Genomic DNA, 16,016 nt, shown 5'->3' with positions numbered 1-16,016 from the left:
CATCTGTCAATCTTCCCCTTCCTTTATCATTCTTGACTCATTACAATGGTTAACTCCTCGTAGCTCCTCCAAATCTTGGCTGGACACCTTGCCTTCTTAAAGAAACAAATTCTGATCACCCTTCAATGTGTGTGGTCAAGTGTCTATGTGTTTTAGATGTTACTGGTCTTGAGCTGAGGTCTCATGCTTGCTAGATAGCTGCTGTACCACTTGAGCCATACTCCTAGCTCTCTAGCACCCTATTTAATCCTGCTCACCTTGCTCCCTTTACCCCTCTCCCATCTTGCCTTGCTCCCAACCTCTTTCCCATCTTGTAGAATGTTGGTCACCCAATGTATTCTGCAATCAAAGTTTTAAAGTCTTGCTGTAAGGCAACCCTAAGCCTACTCTACTTTTCTTACATGAGATGAGTAGCAAGTCACAATACTAATACACAAATATAAGCTAAGGACCAGTGGCTCACACCTGTAACTTAGGCTGAGATGTGAGGTGAAACAAGCTGGTGTACAGAAGCCTATGAGACTCTTATCTCTCTGTAACTACAAAAAGTCTGAAGCGGAGTGTGGCTTCAGTGGTAAAGTGCTAACTTTGAGCAAAAATAGAAACTCAGGGACAGTGCCCATACCCCGAGTTCTAGCCCCCAGAACTAGCAAGAAAAACAACGTCTATCATATACTGTATGTTAGTCATTGAGCAGGTGCAAGACTGTTTAATTTATATTTACAATGTGATGCAAACCTTTCAGCATTCCTTCATTGCAGATTTAATGCTTACTTTCTAAATTGGTAAGATTTGGTAAGTGATGCAAGATCATCTAGCATGTGACAGAGAGTTTTGATTTTGATATAAAATCATTGAACAATACACTGTAAGGTTTTTGTTGTTGTTGTTGATGATGATGATGATGTGGGGCTTGAACTCAGGGCCTGTCCCTGAGCTTTTATGCTTAAGACTGGTTCTCTACCACTTTAAAACCACAGTGGCACTTACAGTTTTCTGGTAGTTAATTGGAGATAAGAGTCTCAAGGACTTTCCTGCCCAGGCTAGCTTTGAATTACGATCATCATATCTCAGCCTCCTGAGTAGCTAAGATTATAGGTGTAAGCTACCAGTGCCTGGCCCTTGTAAGTTTTTTTGAAAGAAATAATCTATTGTAGCCAGAAACTGTTCCTTAAATAAATAATTGCTGGGTATGACTACCCTGTTATTTGTGAATGACATAAATAATAAACTCAGTAGGTTTTCATGGAATGTGGGTGAAATCTTAGGAAAACATAAACCATACAAACTCCTTTTGTTCATATTTAATCAGTGTCCATAAAGCTATCTTATGGTTATAGATTTTTACACAATGTAAATGGTTATAACATGTCACTGTTTCTGAGCACCTAGAGATTAGCTACAAAACTATATCTTCCCTGAATATTCTATAGAATCTTGATCACCTGTCATTAGAGAGCAAAGCTCATACATGCTACCCCTGGGTGATAATACACTCATTTAATTATTAATAATTATGCCATAAATTTTGAACTTTCATAGCAATCAGTTCAGTGAAAAATCCACTTTATTCCTCCCACCTTCTGACCATAATTCTCAATAATTATTTAGTTTCTAACATTTAGGATCAAACCCAATTTAATAATGATTATTATGAAATAAATTTGTATTAGCCAAATGACAGTCAGAATTTTGTTATCAGAGTATACTTCAAATATTTGGAATGCATAAAATACGCCAATATCATTTGCAATCTCTCTCTTTTTTAAAAAAATCTGCATTAGGAACTACCTGTGATAATTTGGAACTGAATTGCAGGCTTGAATATGACTACAGTCAGAAGATCTCTTAGAAAAAAACAAGTACTTTTCAATCAGAAATCTGTTACAGTTCCAGTTATATAATAATTTGTCACATAATGAGGCAAGTCATTTGATCTCCCTTGACCTCGATTTCCTCATCTGAGCATGAAATGGTTACACACATACAGAGACTGAACAACTTTGAAAATTTGGGGGGAAATGTAGAGTTTATTGCAGCATATAACTGCTTCCAAGAAATTGGCATTGTTTTTTTCTTTTTGACTTTTCAACATTGGGAAACTTTAAAGATCTACATCAAAAAATGTTACATAGAAAACTAAGGCTGGAGAGTAGCTTAACATTTCAAACTTGCAAAGATCTCAGGCCTAGGCTGCAAATTTTTAGAACTCTCAAGTCAGAAAGGCAGGCTTTGGGTGATGAAGGTAAATTACATTCTGTAGGCTGGACTGGGTATATGATTTGCAAGATCTAGTACAGAGTGAAAAGGTAGAAGAGTTCTTGTTTAAAAGAATTAAGTATTAAAACTATTTTTATTATCTTTAAGTATTTGAACAAAGGAATTGCCATTGAACAAATCGGTTTATGAATACAGTGTGTGTCAAACAATGTCTCCATACCCATCCCTCCCAGTGTAATCCTTCCCTCACTTTTCTTAAATGTTGTAGTATATGTATTGAATTTTTGGCTACATTCTCCTTTTTCTTTTCATTTTCTACCTCTTTACCCTACTTAACCCCTCCCCACTCCTTTCAGGAGTTTCAAGATCACAGTGGCAGAACCGATAATGAGGTCCAGCAGTCTGAACACAGGGCTAGGTTTCACACCCACCAAGTTCTTTTGGCTTTAGGAGATGCAGACTAAGTGATAGCTAATTTTTTTTTACTTTCAATCCCTAACTAAGGTGATAATGGTTATTGAACTACCTCAGCATAGTCTGAAGGATATTTGACAAAACACAATTTCCCCAAACTTATGGCAAAATAAGTCTGATAATAAAATCAAGTAATAAATCAGGTATTGATTGCCCACATTTGTAATCCTAGTAACTTAGGTGCTGAGACTTGGGTTTGAAGCCAGTTGGTACAGGCAAGTCTAAGAGAGATTCTTATCTCCATTCACCAAAAAGCTGGAAGTAGAGCTGTGGCTCAAATAGTAGAGTACCATCCTTGAGCAATAAAAAGCTAAGGGATAGTGCATAGACTGTGAGTTCAAACCCCAGTACCGACACAAACATCATCAAATAGTTCATTTTCAATAAAATATTTTAAGAGGGCTTCTATTTAATACAAACAATTGAACTGAGTCTCTCTCCTCTCTCTCTCTCTTCCTATCTGTTTCTCTTTCTCATCCCATCACCCCCCCCCCACTTCCCTCTTCTATTAATAATGATAGCCTTAAGTCACAAACAACAATTACAAGGCTGTAGAGCCCCTAGAAGAGGAAGACAAATCACGTAACTCTGACAACTAGTGACTACCCAGTACTGGTATCTAAATTTCATCAAGGCTGACTGCAGAGTGTGGCAGGTCCCTACAATCCTCAAAATGTGAGACTGTCCTACTTCTCTGATCTTTTTAGTATTTGCTCTATGTTCTCTCACAATTGATAAAAAGTCCAATACAGTCATTACATGGTCCCCTTTGGCTTCACCATAACCATCCCTCACCAGAACTACACCTGGGTCGGGTCCATCTTCATCCTGTCTTCTTGAAGAGCTGTGTCACCTTGTTCCCATCAGATCCACATACTCAGCCTTCTCTTTTCCTTCCTTCCTTCCTCCCTTCCTCCCTCCCTTCCTGTCTCTCTTTCTCTTTCTCTTTCTCTCTTTCTTTCCTACTTCCTTCCTTCCTTCCTTTCTTTCTTTCTTTCTTTCTTTCTTTCTTTCTTTCTTTCTTTCTTTCTTTCTCTCTCTCCCCCTTCCTCCCTCCCTCCCTCCCTTCCTTCCTTCTTTCCTTCCTTCCTTCCTTTCTTTTTTCCTTCTTTCTTTCTCTCTCTCTCTCTCTTTCTTTCTTCAAGCATTCTATCTCTGCATAAATATAACTTTAAGTAATTTTTTATTATAACTCCTAGGTACAACATCATTCCTTTCTCATCTCAGTACATTATTTCAAGAAGTTACATGTTCCCCCACACACACTTTTTTGTTTTTTCTTTACTCTCAACTAATCGTGAATTTACTTCTACCTCATTCAGCTTAGTTTCTAACTCTTGGTTGGTTAAATGGAGCTGTTTTTGCTTGCTGTGCGAAGCATGGCAAACCCAGCATGAGGAAATGCTGCATGACAAGATTCCAAATCACCCATGAATTATTTCATGTAATTGAGGAATATGGGCTTACATTATATTATGCCAACAGGTGACTGCAATATTAAAATTTCTGTTTTAAAAGGGAAACTCTTCAAACTGGGTCTTCGAAATAGGAAAACAATCTTGTGATGTTTTTAGAGGTGGAGACACTTTCTGCACACAAAGGGCAGAGTGTCTTGGCCCTGCCATAAATGTTTTAGCAGCTGTGGAAACTTTCAACAAAACTGACTTCCAGCAACTGAGAGCCATGTGTAAAAACTTGGGGTTGCATCGTGGAAACTGAAACACTAAGTAAAGACACAAGGATTCTGTGGTACCGCTAGGAGCTGCATGATTCCTAACAGCACTGCCCATGAACTTTCATGTGGTTTGTCATCTTTCTGCCCCACACCACTGTACCTCATGAAAACTCAGGAATCTTGCATGTGAGCTCTTTGCAAGACAGGGTGAAATGCTGTGAGGGGCATGGCATGTCTTTCACCTTAAACCATGCAGCTAGCAGTCAAATGTGTATTTCCTGGAATTTGAGGAGTAAATCTCCAGCACTGCATGATTTTGCCTCTTTCCTAATTAGGCAGGACATTTCCCTTCTACCTGAAACATTGAGTGTGTTTTGCCTTGAAATCCTACTTCATATATAGCAGTTCTGAACTAGCATAATATAAATATATATGTAATATAGTAAATACAGGTATAAATTTAGAAAAAAATCAGCCTATAAGAACTGAAAGTTCTGGGCAAATGAAAATCCCAATACCATTTCATAACTGAAGAATTCTGGTGTTGGTAATAAATATGTGAGGCTGTATATAATAAGGAATATTTCATTGGATTAATTGTGCACTCGGAATGTGCTGCATATGGTACTTGAGTTTATGAAACCTTTAAGGTTGTACAACATCCTCATTAGAGCTTTCTCTTATGATACAGGGTGATAAAAATTTAGATTTAGAGTCAGGTGCCAGTGGCTCACACCTGTAATCCTAGCTACTCAGGATGAGGATCGTGGATCAAAGCCAGCCCGGGCAGGATAGTCCATGAGACTTATCTCCGATAAACCATCAGAAAAACAGAAGTGTTGCTGTGGCTCAAGTAGTAAAGCATTAGCCTTGAACTGAAGAGCTGAGGGACAGTGCCCATGACCGGCAAGAATAAAATTGGATTTAACAAAACTATATTGTTGACATTTTATTCAAAAGGACATGTATTTATGAAGATAGGACTTTTGATCTGAGTTCATTTTGCTAATAAGTTTTACATGGTTCAGTGTAATCCAATACAAGCTGAATGTGTACCTGTTATGGAAAAACATTAATTTCTCTGCTGAGTGATGCTGTGGATTTGTCCTAGAGCTTTTTCTCCCATATATCTGCATGTATAATCCACAAAACATATGTTCACTGCAGTGTTATCCTCAATACACAAGTTTAGGCTGTTTTTTTTTAGTTCTCAGATAATATACTTTTCCAAAAATGAATTCATTACCCACTAAGGAGCTTGTACAATCACAGTTCATACACTAACATTAGTTATTTCCATTATGCCATAAAATAAACCATGTTTGACAACCAAAATACAGATGTTACATACTTCCCACCTTCCAAACATATGAACAAACAAAATAATACATGCAGAGTTATTTCTCTTAAATATCTGGCAAGGCATATGACCAATTGTTAGAAATTTCTGATTTGGTTAAGAAAAATTTTAGCCAAATGTTAAGCATGGGAAATGTTGGTGTAGTCAAAGCAGATAATATTCTGATAAAAGCTTAAAAATTCACTGCAGCACACAAACCTTGGAATCTTACCATGAGATCTCATGCAGTCTGTTTCCTGAAGCAAGCATTAGCTTTAACCCTTCAGTGCTGTTGTTGAATTTCAACAACAGGGTTGAAGTTTTGTTTAGAAATCAGCTTTTTAGGTAGGTGAGGATTGCCAGTTTACATGAAAAGATTGCAGTTCCAACTTGTGTATCTGATCACCACCTATAGTGTATATCTGTGTATTCATAGAACATATTTAAACTACTTATTTGCTGTTTTACTAGTATATTGTGACTTGCAGGAAGTGTGTTTTAAAAGACTGTGCAAATTTAGGGTGTGTCCCATAGATCTTTCTCTTCCTCTTGTGAATTGCTCTATGTCTGAGTGAACTTCTCAATGGCAATATTTTGAGATTATGTAATTTCAGTATCCCGCAGTGTTTGCCTTTTTAAATGCACTGCTGTAGGATGAGATGGCTATTTTATCTGACTTTTCAGGGCTTCTTAGAGCAAGCCATCACTGAGAGGGTTAAGGTATGTTACTGCAGCGGTTATCAGCAGATCAGCCATCTACCTTTGGTACTTACAGGAATTTTATGACTCTTGATCATATTATCAAATTCTTCATTAATTTTTTTGTATTTTTCTTCAGTGCGTGGGGTGAGTGCATAAGAGGAATCAGGATCAGGGCTTTCACAGCCTTTGTTTTCTTTCTTGTTCAATGCCTGCCAGGTTCAGAGAAATACCAAGAGTAAAAAAAAAATGAAGGATGTTTCGAGTACTTACACACAATCTTTGCCTGCTGATCATTAGATCAATGTCTTCATTAATTTTTCTGTACTTGTCCTCAGACTCAGGGCTGTGACCTACTGAATCGTCCGCATCCGGATCAGGGCTGTCACAGCCATTAAGGCCCTTCTTTCTTAACGTCTGAAACAACATAATTTGGAAAGTTCAGACCTAGACAAAAGCTGTAGGAGACATTCACAGATGTTATAGAAATTCAAGCTGTCTATAGAGTTTTGGGTTATTACATATGCTATATGACATTAGAAAAAAGACATAACAGAGAGAAACCATGAGTCATTTCAGAGTGTTCACCAGCAGGTGAACAAATTTCACAGGAAACATGCCTTTTGTAGTTTAATTCCATCAGTGAACAAAGAGGGCTGAAGTTTTGTGATACGGAAATTATCTAGAAATATCGACTGAAAAACAATTCCAGCAGAGTACAATTAAGGCACCAAATTGTAATACTGTTTTTACCCACAGAAAATTTAGAATTACAAATATGACACAATTTTAGAATTTGTGATGAGGGCAAATGCAAAAATGTTGCGAATATACCACTGAATTCAACATAATGACTAGTGGTGTCCTGCCTCTCATCCTATACCAATCACTTAAGGGCAAAAGAAAACCCAGCTAACAGTCTCAGTAAGCACAGATAAGAATGTTTGGATGGCTGTCATTTGGATAATTACCTTTGTTTGTTAGAGTTCTGGATATTGTGAACATTTGCATTGACACTTAGAATACCAAGAAGTTATCTCCTAAACATTAGCTGGATGAAAAGTCAGAACAGCTGAAATTAGGGCTTCATTATCCTGAGCTGGGTAAGGAATTTAAAGAGTATTGCAAATAACCAAATAAGTAACTACCAAATAGCAACTGTTTTTCCTGGTTCTGGCTGAGCAGGATCCCTGAGACTGTCTTCTGACACAGGAAAGTGTCAGTGTTACTTAGCATCATCTTATATGGTCAGATGTGCATAGCTTTTGACCTTTTGGATAGGGACACAAGACGTTTTTATATCTGTTGCTATTGATTTTAATGTACTTATAATGTACTGTGTGATTTTTCTGTTCCTTTTTTATGTCCTTCCCCCATCGTATAACCCCTGTTTTCACTGTATGTGATTCCGGTGCCCTGCACCTCCTTGTATATATGTTTTTCTAATTTGGGGAGGGGAAGGGAAATAACAAAATACTGAAATAAGGATACAGGTTGACCCATTGTAACAATGAGATATATAACACACTATGTTGAAAACTAACTTTATAGCTTGGGGTGGGGGATAGAGGAGCTAGGGAGGTGGGGAGGGAAGGGATGGTAGGGGAAAAACAAATGATGGGGTAACATTGCCTGATAAAAGTGTACTCATTACCTTACTCATGTAACTGTAACCCCTCTGTACAGTATTTTTACAATAAAAATATATATTTAAAAAAGAAAATGTCAGTGTTATCATGAACCTCCTGTCTACTGGATATAGATCTGGTTTTGTTTTCAGCTGTCACTGAAGAACAAATACTAATATAACAGAGCAGGAGTTTGAAAAAGTATAACTTTGGAGTCCTGATGTTTTCTTTTTTAATGATGGTTGTCAACTTATTGCACACAATCAGATGTACAGAGATACTGTTATGTTTTTAGAGAGCATAAAACCATGAGATTCAGCACAAAGCTCACTATTTTAATTATTAACAGACTAACAACAGTTGTTAATTTCCCTGGTATTAACTACCAGGATCAGTTGCAAAGAGATGTGTACCTATGTGTCTCTCATTAATGGAAAGTTCAGCAGAGCTCATCTTTATTAAAGACAGAATGCACAAACAAATAAAGCAAAAGCTGCAACATCCAGCGAAGGAATTGAAAGCTGAGATAACACTCCATCTTTAATTCATGCAATTGGGGAAGATAAATAAAACAACATGAGTTTAAAAAGGAGTGTCAGTCTCAGGATTTTTTTAAACTTCTTGGCTCTCATCAAGGTGTAATAAGTATAATATTCCTAAGTTTCTAAGAAGGTGAAAATTTCTATTAAGAGATCAAGTAGAGAGCTACTATTTCTTATACATCTAGGATGCCTTATAGTACTGTAAATATTTATTAATGTTATAGTGGTATAATATAACAAATAAACATATGGTTACAGCTTATTATGTGGTAAAATGTTTGAATATTAAAACGAATATTTTGACACAAGATGGAAACAATATACATATATAATCAGGAATTGGTGGGGCCACCTGTCCCCCTATCATGGATCTATAGTCATCTACAGTCATCAGCTTGTAGAAGTTCCCTACAATAATACTATAAGCCACTACACCTTATCAGAATAGTCTGATTTTCTTAACTTCCTAGCTCATATTAGCATTATCTCAACTACAAGAGATTTCTTCTGGTTGATAACTGCTTGCTGTATTATGATGTGCTTCTGACTTTATCTCTGTGTATCCTTGAGATTTTAAGGTTAATTTTAAGGGTCTTGTATTGTACTCATATTTTCACAAGAAGTCACTTAGGATATAGCTAGATGGCAGTGGCTCATACCTGTAATCAAAGCTACTTAGGAGGCTGAAATTGGGAAGATATAGAAGTCTGAGGCCAGCCCAGGAAGAAAAATCCACGAGATTCCCTTCTCAGCTCTAAGCAGAGTTGTGCATATATTGGTTATGCTAGCTGAGAGAGAAAGTCTAAAATAAGTAGATTGTGGCCCAACTATGCATACAGGGGCAGGAAGTAAGACCCTATCTCAAAATTAACCAGGGCAAAAAGGGCTGGAGGTGTAGTTCAGCAGTAGAGTGCCAGCCTAATAGGTGTGAAGCCTTGAAACTGCTTTCTCTCATTTAATAAAAATCCCTTATGTAAACAAAAATAGGTAAGATCAAGAAAATAGCTAATATTTTCCCAAAGTTATCTATGTATATTTCTGTAAATTTATAAAAATATATAACCTTGAATTTAAATTCTTATATAATGTTAATTTATAGTCTCAAAAATAGACAGTAGATTTTTAATGTGTACCCCCATCTTTTACCCAATAAATCTCATTGTAAAAATCATGGTTGTTTTGATATGCAGATTTTTGACAACAGAACGCAAGGGTTAGGAGAGTCCTATCAACTGTCATGCAATCCATCTGGCACATACATGTGTGCTAAATATTCTTACAAAGCATTGCAGGGACAGATATTTTGTTTGGTTCATAGAAATCCAAACATTCCTTATACTTTATTGCAATATTGCTACAAATATTAACTCATTCTCTCTCAAAAGACTTTTACAAAAAGTTTAGGGAAACCTGATGTCACATCTCAATCCAGCCTGGCAAGGTAAGGTAGTCCAGGAATCAGTGGGCCTTCACACACACACACACACACGCACACATACACAAACACACACACACACACACACACACACACACACACACACCCTACTGAGAGTCTCATGGACTTTCCAGCTTGGGCTATCTTCAAATTGTGATCCTTAGCATCTCAGCCTCCTGAGTAGCTAGTATTATGGGAATTATCCATCAGCATCTGGCTTCACTTACAAATTATTGCCACTCATATCCAACTATATTAATAGATTGAATGCTGCAGTAAGTGATGTGCTAATTTTGAAAAATAGTTATGAGAAATGTTTATGTTTGAAAATATGGTGAAAATATTGATACTTCTTAGACCTCAAGTTTTAGTAAAAGTTGGGAATATCTACTAATAAAATTTTTAGTTCATGGACTGAAAGGATAAACTAGATCACCAACCAATTCACCTTGTCCCTAAAGGATTAAATAACGTATTAAACAAACAAAGCAGGTAGAATGCAGTCAGGAAGAAGATGGCAGGGATGAGCCAGGATAAAAAACAGTGGCACGTTTTTTCCAATAAATTCTTCTTGTATCTGATTATACTTTGTTTGCCATGAACATCACCAGCGTTTAAGGAATGATTCAAGTTAAATTGTTATTTAAAAAAGATTTGTTGAGATACACAAAAACAAAACCCAAGAGCAAATTAATATTAAGCTCTAAATTTCCATAATCATATGTAACCAGAACACTGGAGAAACTGTTCAAAAATATAATGCTCCGCTGAGTGCTTGTAGAGCACATTTCTGCCAAGAACAAATGATTATGGTGGAATTATAAAGCTCTGAAAACGGAAGTAATGGCACTAACTTGAATAGCACTTTGTGAGTGTGGAACTCAGAAGAGCAGCTTTATCTTTATTATATGAAAAATCTACGGCTGTTTAATGATGACAAAGGAATTACTGTGAAGAGTCAGTCAAGCCTGTCTACTCACAGTAATGAATAGCCAATATGAAGTAAAAGGCTTACTAAATGAATACATAAGCATTATTTCTTCAAGCATCTTTCTAGCAAAGCAAAACTTTTGCTGTTGGCCTTATAAGTGTCTGATTTTTACAACTCTACTTGGTCAGGTAATGTAGGATATTACATCATTCTTTTTTCATGTGTTCTTTCATTCTAAGAGCTGAACATAGTTTCTCTCCTCTTTACCTCTCTGTTTCTGTCTCTTTGTCTCTTTCTCAAACATACCTATACACACATTCAAACAACTTTAAAATCTTAAAGATTTTGTGCATGTCAAGATAAGGCAAATAATCTATTGAATCCACCAGTTTCTTTAGCTCTGCAAATCTTGAGTAAGCTGGTATACTGGAACCAGCTTGCTACATGAAAATGACACTTTGGGGGTAGATCAATTGCAGAAACTGCTGCAGTATATTCACAAAGCAGTGATTGTCATACAGTGATCTGAGAACAGCCGCTCTTAGAGAAGTAACTAGATTGACAGAAGGTGAAATACTTCAAACAATAAATGGGAGAAAGAGTCCAGACAGGTAATCCAACCACCACGTGGAATCTCTCCTCTCAGACATGTGGACATATGGACCTGTATTATTACATTTGTTCATCGGAAAAACTTGAAACATGTATCGACTGATGATGATAGGTGACAGGTGCTTAAAAATTCTAATGAAATAGATGTATGGAACAGACTTCATTTGGTTACTGCAAGGAATAAGATTGAAAAGAAAAAAGAAAAAAGCCACATGGAGCTCCTGCTCCTTATCTTGGCATTATGCTATAAACCAACAAATCACTTTCCTACAACTATAGTCAACACTCCCTCTTTCTTATTAATTAATATTTTAAATTGCTGAGTTCTTTCTTTTAAAAGTTATTTTTTATTACTGAAAAGAAATAACCCAACGATCAGCCATTTTCGGTTCCATGAATGTATGTGTTTGATATTAAGGCTATCTAAATAAAATTTGGCTTTTGTCAGAGAACTACTATTGCAGACTAAAAGCTTCCAGTCAGCCAATTTCTTTCCATGTCTGCAGCTTCAGACTGAAAGAATATATGTTTTTACATCATCTCTCTTTCTCTATGCCTTCCCATTGTAAGCTGAAATTTCAAATCTTTTTGTGAAAAGCCCCAATTTACTCTCATTAATCTTTGTTAAAATCCAAATAATCACCCTTTCTTGCATAGTGTTACCCTGCCTTCAGAGGGCTGATGTGTCAAGAACACATGAAGGAATTATTACTGTTAGTCAGATGACTGTTGTGTTCACACAAAAGCCAAGGAAAAAAGTCGTCCGCTTAAAAAAGGTAGTTGCCTTTCCACTGATCCTCCAAAATATATTTTTGCTCATCTCTCACAGCTGTATGGGGCTAAGTGTCTATGGGTAAGAAGCCCAATAGTCTTCAGAACGTGGTAAATACACATAAGGATCATGAGGCCAGGTACTCATGATGTAGCTGTGCAGGACACTGTGGCATCTGGGATGTGGCTACTGTATGATATTGTTTTGTACCTAGAAGCAAGCTATGCAAATTCAAGAGACAAAAATTTGAAGAAATCTATAATATTGTATTATGTTTTTAAAATTCTGTGATTTCCAACATTTAGATCAGGGAAGATTAGGTACCAGGAAATTTCCCCATAGCTTTTAATAATCCAATCTGTGGGCATTATCTGTCTGTATCTGACTATAGCATGATTCTATTTTATTTATTCTAAAAATAATAGACTTTTAAATATCAAAACATTAGCCTATTTCCAGGTAGATTTTAATTAGATAAGAAAATCATGTTCCATTGAGAGTATAACAATTTCTCTTGAACCAAAAGCAATCCATTTGTGGTGAAAATTTAAAAAAAACTTGAAAACACAAAACTTGAACAACAATGCATTCTTTTCAATAATGCAGATGCTCTCCAATGAGATATTTATTTCTGTAAGGGAAAGGTGGAGATGGTGGGAGGGGAGACTCAAGGTTTTCACTGATGTTTTTTTAAAATATATTTCCTTTAAAAATACCTTTTGTCAAAAGATATTAATACTGGACTTCATAATTTTTTCCAACTGCTTTTTTGTGTTCTAGTAAGCAAAATAAAAGACATTAAGTAAAGATCTAAAACACATTTACTGTATTAAATCATTTATTTCCTAATGGCTAGGTGATTTCATATGACTATTCACAAGGTGAGAGTCGTAAAGTTACTGAGTCTCTAATGTGGATGAGGCTTCTAGGGATCTTCTGGCCCTTCCTCCTGTGGAGGAAGTACTGTGTCCTTCCTCAAACAGTGCTCTGTTCTTCTGCAAGGACAGGAGCCTGCAAGTCTCAATTCCTCTTTCAAATGAAGCTATGGTAGATCATCTTTTGTGAACTTTTTATCACTCAGTTGAATTAATTTCTCCTACCTTCATTTTGTTATATTCATTTCTACTATAGTCTTAATTATACATCATTGATCAGTTATACATTTATTCCCTCTATTATACTCAAAGTTCCTTAAAAACAACCATAACCTTACTTCACAGTTTCGGTATAAAACAACTCGACATAATATAGGTGTTCAGCACAGCAAATGCTACCTAGACAAGTGGAACACACATTTCCATGAATGCATGCAGAGATTTCCCTAGTTGACCAACATTGTCTTTGTTTGCATGTTCCCCCCACCCCCTCATAGTATCCTGGAGTGTAAGAGTGGTTTACTAGTCATCTTGTATCACTGGAACTTACCAGAAGACCTGGTATATCACAGGAGTTTCATAAATGTTTGAAACTTTAACAAGGGGAGAAATATGAGGATGAACACACAGAAAAGAATGCTCAATTATTTAGATGAGTAGTCTCAGAGCAGTGTTTTTGCAATTGCAATTTCTTTTATTTACCATTACATCTGACTACATTTATACCCATTTCATATTACATTATAACTCAAGATTTATTTTTTATTTTGCTTTTTTTTTAGGTTTAGTATTTTACTCTATGTAAATATCACAGATTCACTACTTTTTGAAATGCACAGTTTTTAAGTCAGATAATAATGCAGCACAGGCATAATTTATAATTTAAAACTGATTATAGTCAGTATGAAGCTTTTTATCATTAAATCATTAAGAAGGGAGGGGTAGTGGGGTATTGGTGTAAATGTAGAAAATGTGAAAGAATAAGCATTTATAAAAATCTTTGGAAAATAATTTATTATTTTTATTTTTGGTCAGTTGTGGTGCTTGAAATCAGGGTCTGGGCACTGTCCCTGAGGTTTTCTTTACTCAAGGCTAGCACTCTACCACTTTGAGCCACAGCTCCACTTTTGGTTTTCTGGTAGTTAATTGAAGATAAGAGTCTTATAGACTTTCCTGTTGGGGCTGGCTTTGAACAGTGATTCTTAGATCTCAGCCCTCTTGAGTAGGTAGGATTACAGGCATGAGTCACCAGTGCCTGGCTCAAATCTTAAATTCTAAATATATAATCTGCATGATCAATCAGAAAGCAAGAAAGAGGGTACAGAATTAAGTGAATTTCAAGTAGAAAAAAATGGGGGTAGTATTTTAGGCAAAATATAAAGGTTAGGACAGGAAAGTAAAAACTTGGAAAGATCATGGAGAAACTTTTGGGAATGTGAGTTACATAATAGATATCTGAAGTAATCATGTTTTAAAATTTGGGGGCAAAGTTCATCTTTATTTCTGAAGTTTTCAGATACTGGGTGTACTGCTGCATTATTCTCCTAGGGTCTGACATTGGTCTTATTCTGGGCTAGCCTTAGCCTGAAGGAATTCATGGCAAAACAAGGTGATTTTAGGGACAACCAGATGACTCAGGCTTCCTCAGGGTAAGTGCCTGGTTTGGAGTTTTAAAGAGCCTTCCACCACATTGCTTCTGGAACCCACACAAGAGGTTGTGTCATGAGGCTAGCATCAGGACTGACTTGGGAAGTCAGTACTCCTATCTCTCCTGGATTCATCCAAGAGAGATGTGAAGTCAAATATTAAACAGGGACTATGAAACTATATTATAACTGAAATTCATAAACATACATATATGTAAATTGAGAAAAATAAAGGCTGGATTTCCAAGTCTCAAATTGTAGATGTTTTTGAATAATGGATAATACTTGAGATTTCTTAACTAAGAAAAAATGAGATAAACCATAAATTAAACAAAAAATAAGAGCTAGGTAAGAAGTTAATTAATGAAGACCATGAAATAGCTATTTTTTTCATTTTTTTGGTGTTACCTACTTATGACTGGTGCACTTGAGTTATGCCCCCACTTCTGCTTTTTGCTTGCTGATTGGAGAAAAGTGTTTACCAGATCTGTCTGCTTTTGGCTGACTTCAAACTATGATCCACAGATCTCAGCCTCCTGAATACCTAGGACTATAGGCATAAGCTACCATTGCATGGCAGAAAGCAGGTTTAGATTTTGTATAAAACATGAACGTAATTTTTACATATTAACCTTTTTAGATCAAGGTATTTCAAGTACAAATGAGTTACAGGGAAAATGTCTATACCTATAGGTATTGGTGCTTTAAAAATCATTATTTGGATCATCTTTTATAACCATTTCTAACTTACTTTAGTAAAAGAAAAGATGTCTAAGTAATCCTGGGTAATCATATTGTAAAACTATTATTTTATTTCTGTGTAGGCTCTCATCTAGCAATAAATCATTTTTTTATTCATAAATTGAGTCAGTACATGATTAGTCATTTGAAGTGTGAGTACCTTTATCCTAAACCCTCTTTCATCCATTATTTCGGGACTATTTTTCACAGTTATCATGTATCCTCATTTTGACAGGATTTCCCTTGATTCTACTCATTTATTTATTTCTTTGTTGTACTGATTTCAGACTACCTCTCCTATTATTCCCTTCCTAGAAATTATTACAACCATTCCAACCAGAAGCCCAGAAATCATTAATAATTCTATCATCTATCAACCATCATTACTCTTGTTATTTTCTCTCCCATTCTTGGTCCATTTGTTCTT

The 16,016-nt window shown here is 36.1% G+C and overlaps 1 protein-coding gene across 7 annotated transcripts in view; it reads right to left on the bottom strand.

Moving 5' to 3' along the window:
* The window catches only part of Mef2c (myocyte enhancer factor 2C), a 160,394-nt gene that overhangs the window by 40,968 nt on the left and 103,410 nt on the right, over positions 1 to 16,016 (bottom strand). For 4 of the 7 annotated variants that reach the window (XM_013015873.1, XM_013015878.1, XM_013015874.1 and 1 more), the window contains exon 4: positions 6,681 to 6,824. In XM_013015873.1, the coding sequence (XP_012871327.1) occupies positions 6,681 to 6,824 (144 nt within the window). Of the gene's footprint in view, positions 1 to 6,481; positions 6,620 to 6,680; positions 6,825 to 16,016 lie in introns of all 7 variants that reach the window. The other 3 variants (XM_013015877.1, XM_013015879.1, XM_013015880.1) reach the window with 2 other exon arrangements.

The sequence above is a fragment of the Dipodomys ordii genome, unplaced genomic scaffold (assembly GCF_000151885.1).
Source record: "Dipodomys ordii isolate 6190 unplaced genomic scaffold, Dord_2.0 Scaffold28, whole genome shotgun sequence".
In the NCBI taxonomy this organism is placed as follows: domain Eukaryota; kingdom Metazoa; phylum Chordata; class Mammalia; order Rodentia; family Heteromyidae; genus Dipodomys; species Dipodomys ordii.
The sequence above is the reverse complement of the archived record's forward strand: the minus strand, read 5'-3'. Positions and strand labels throughout refer to the sequence as shown.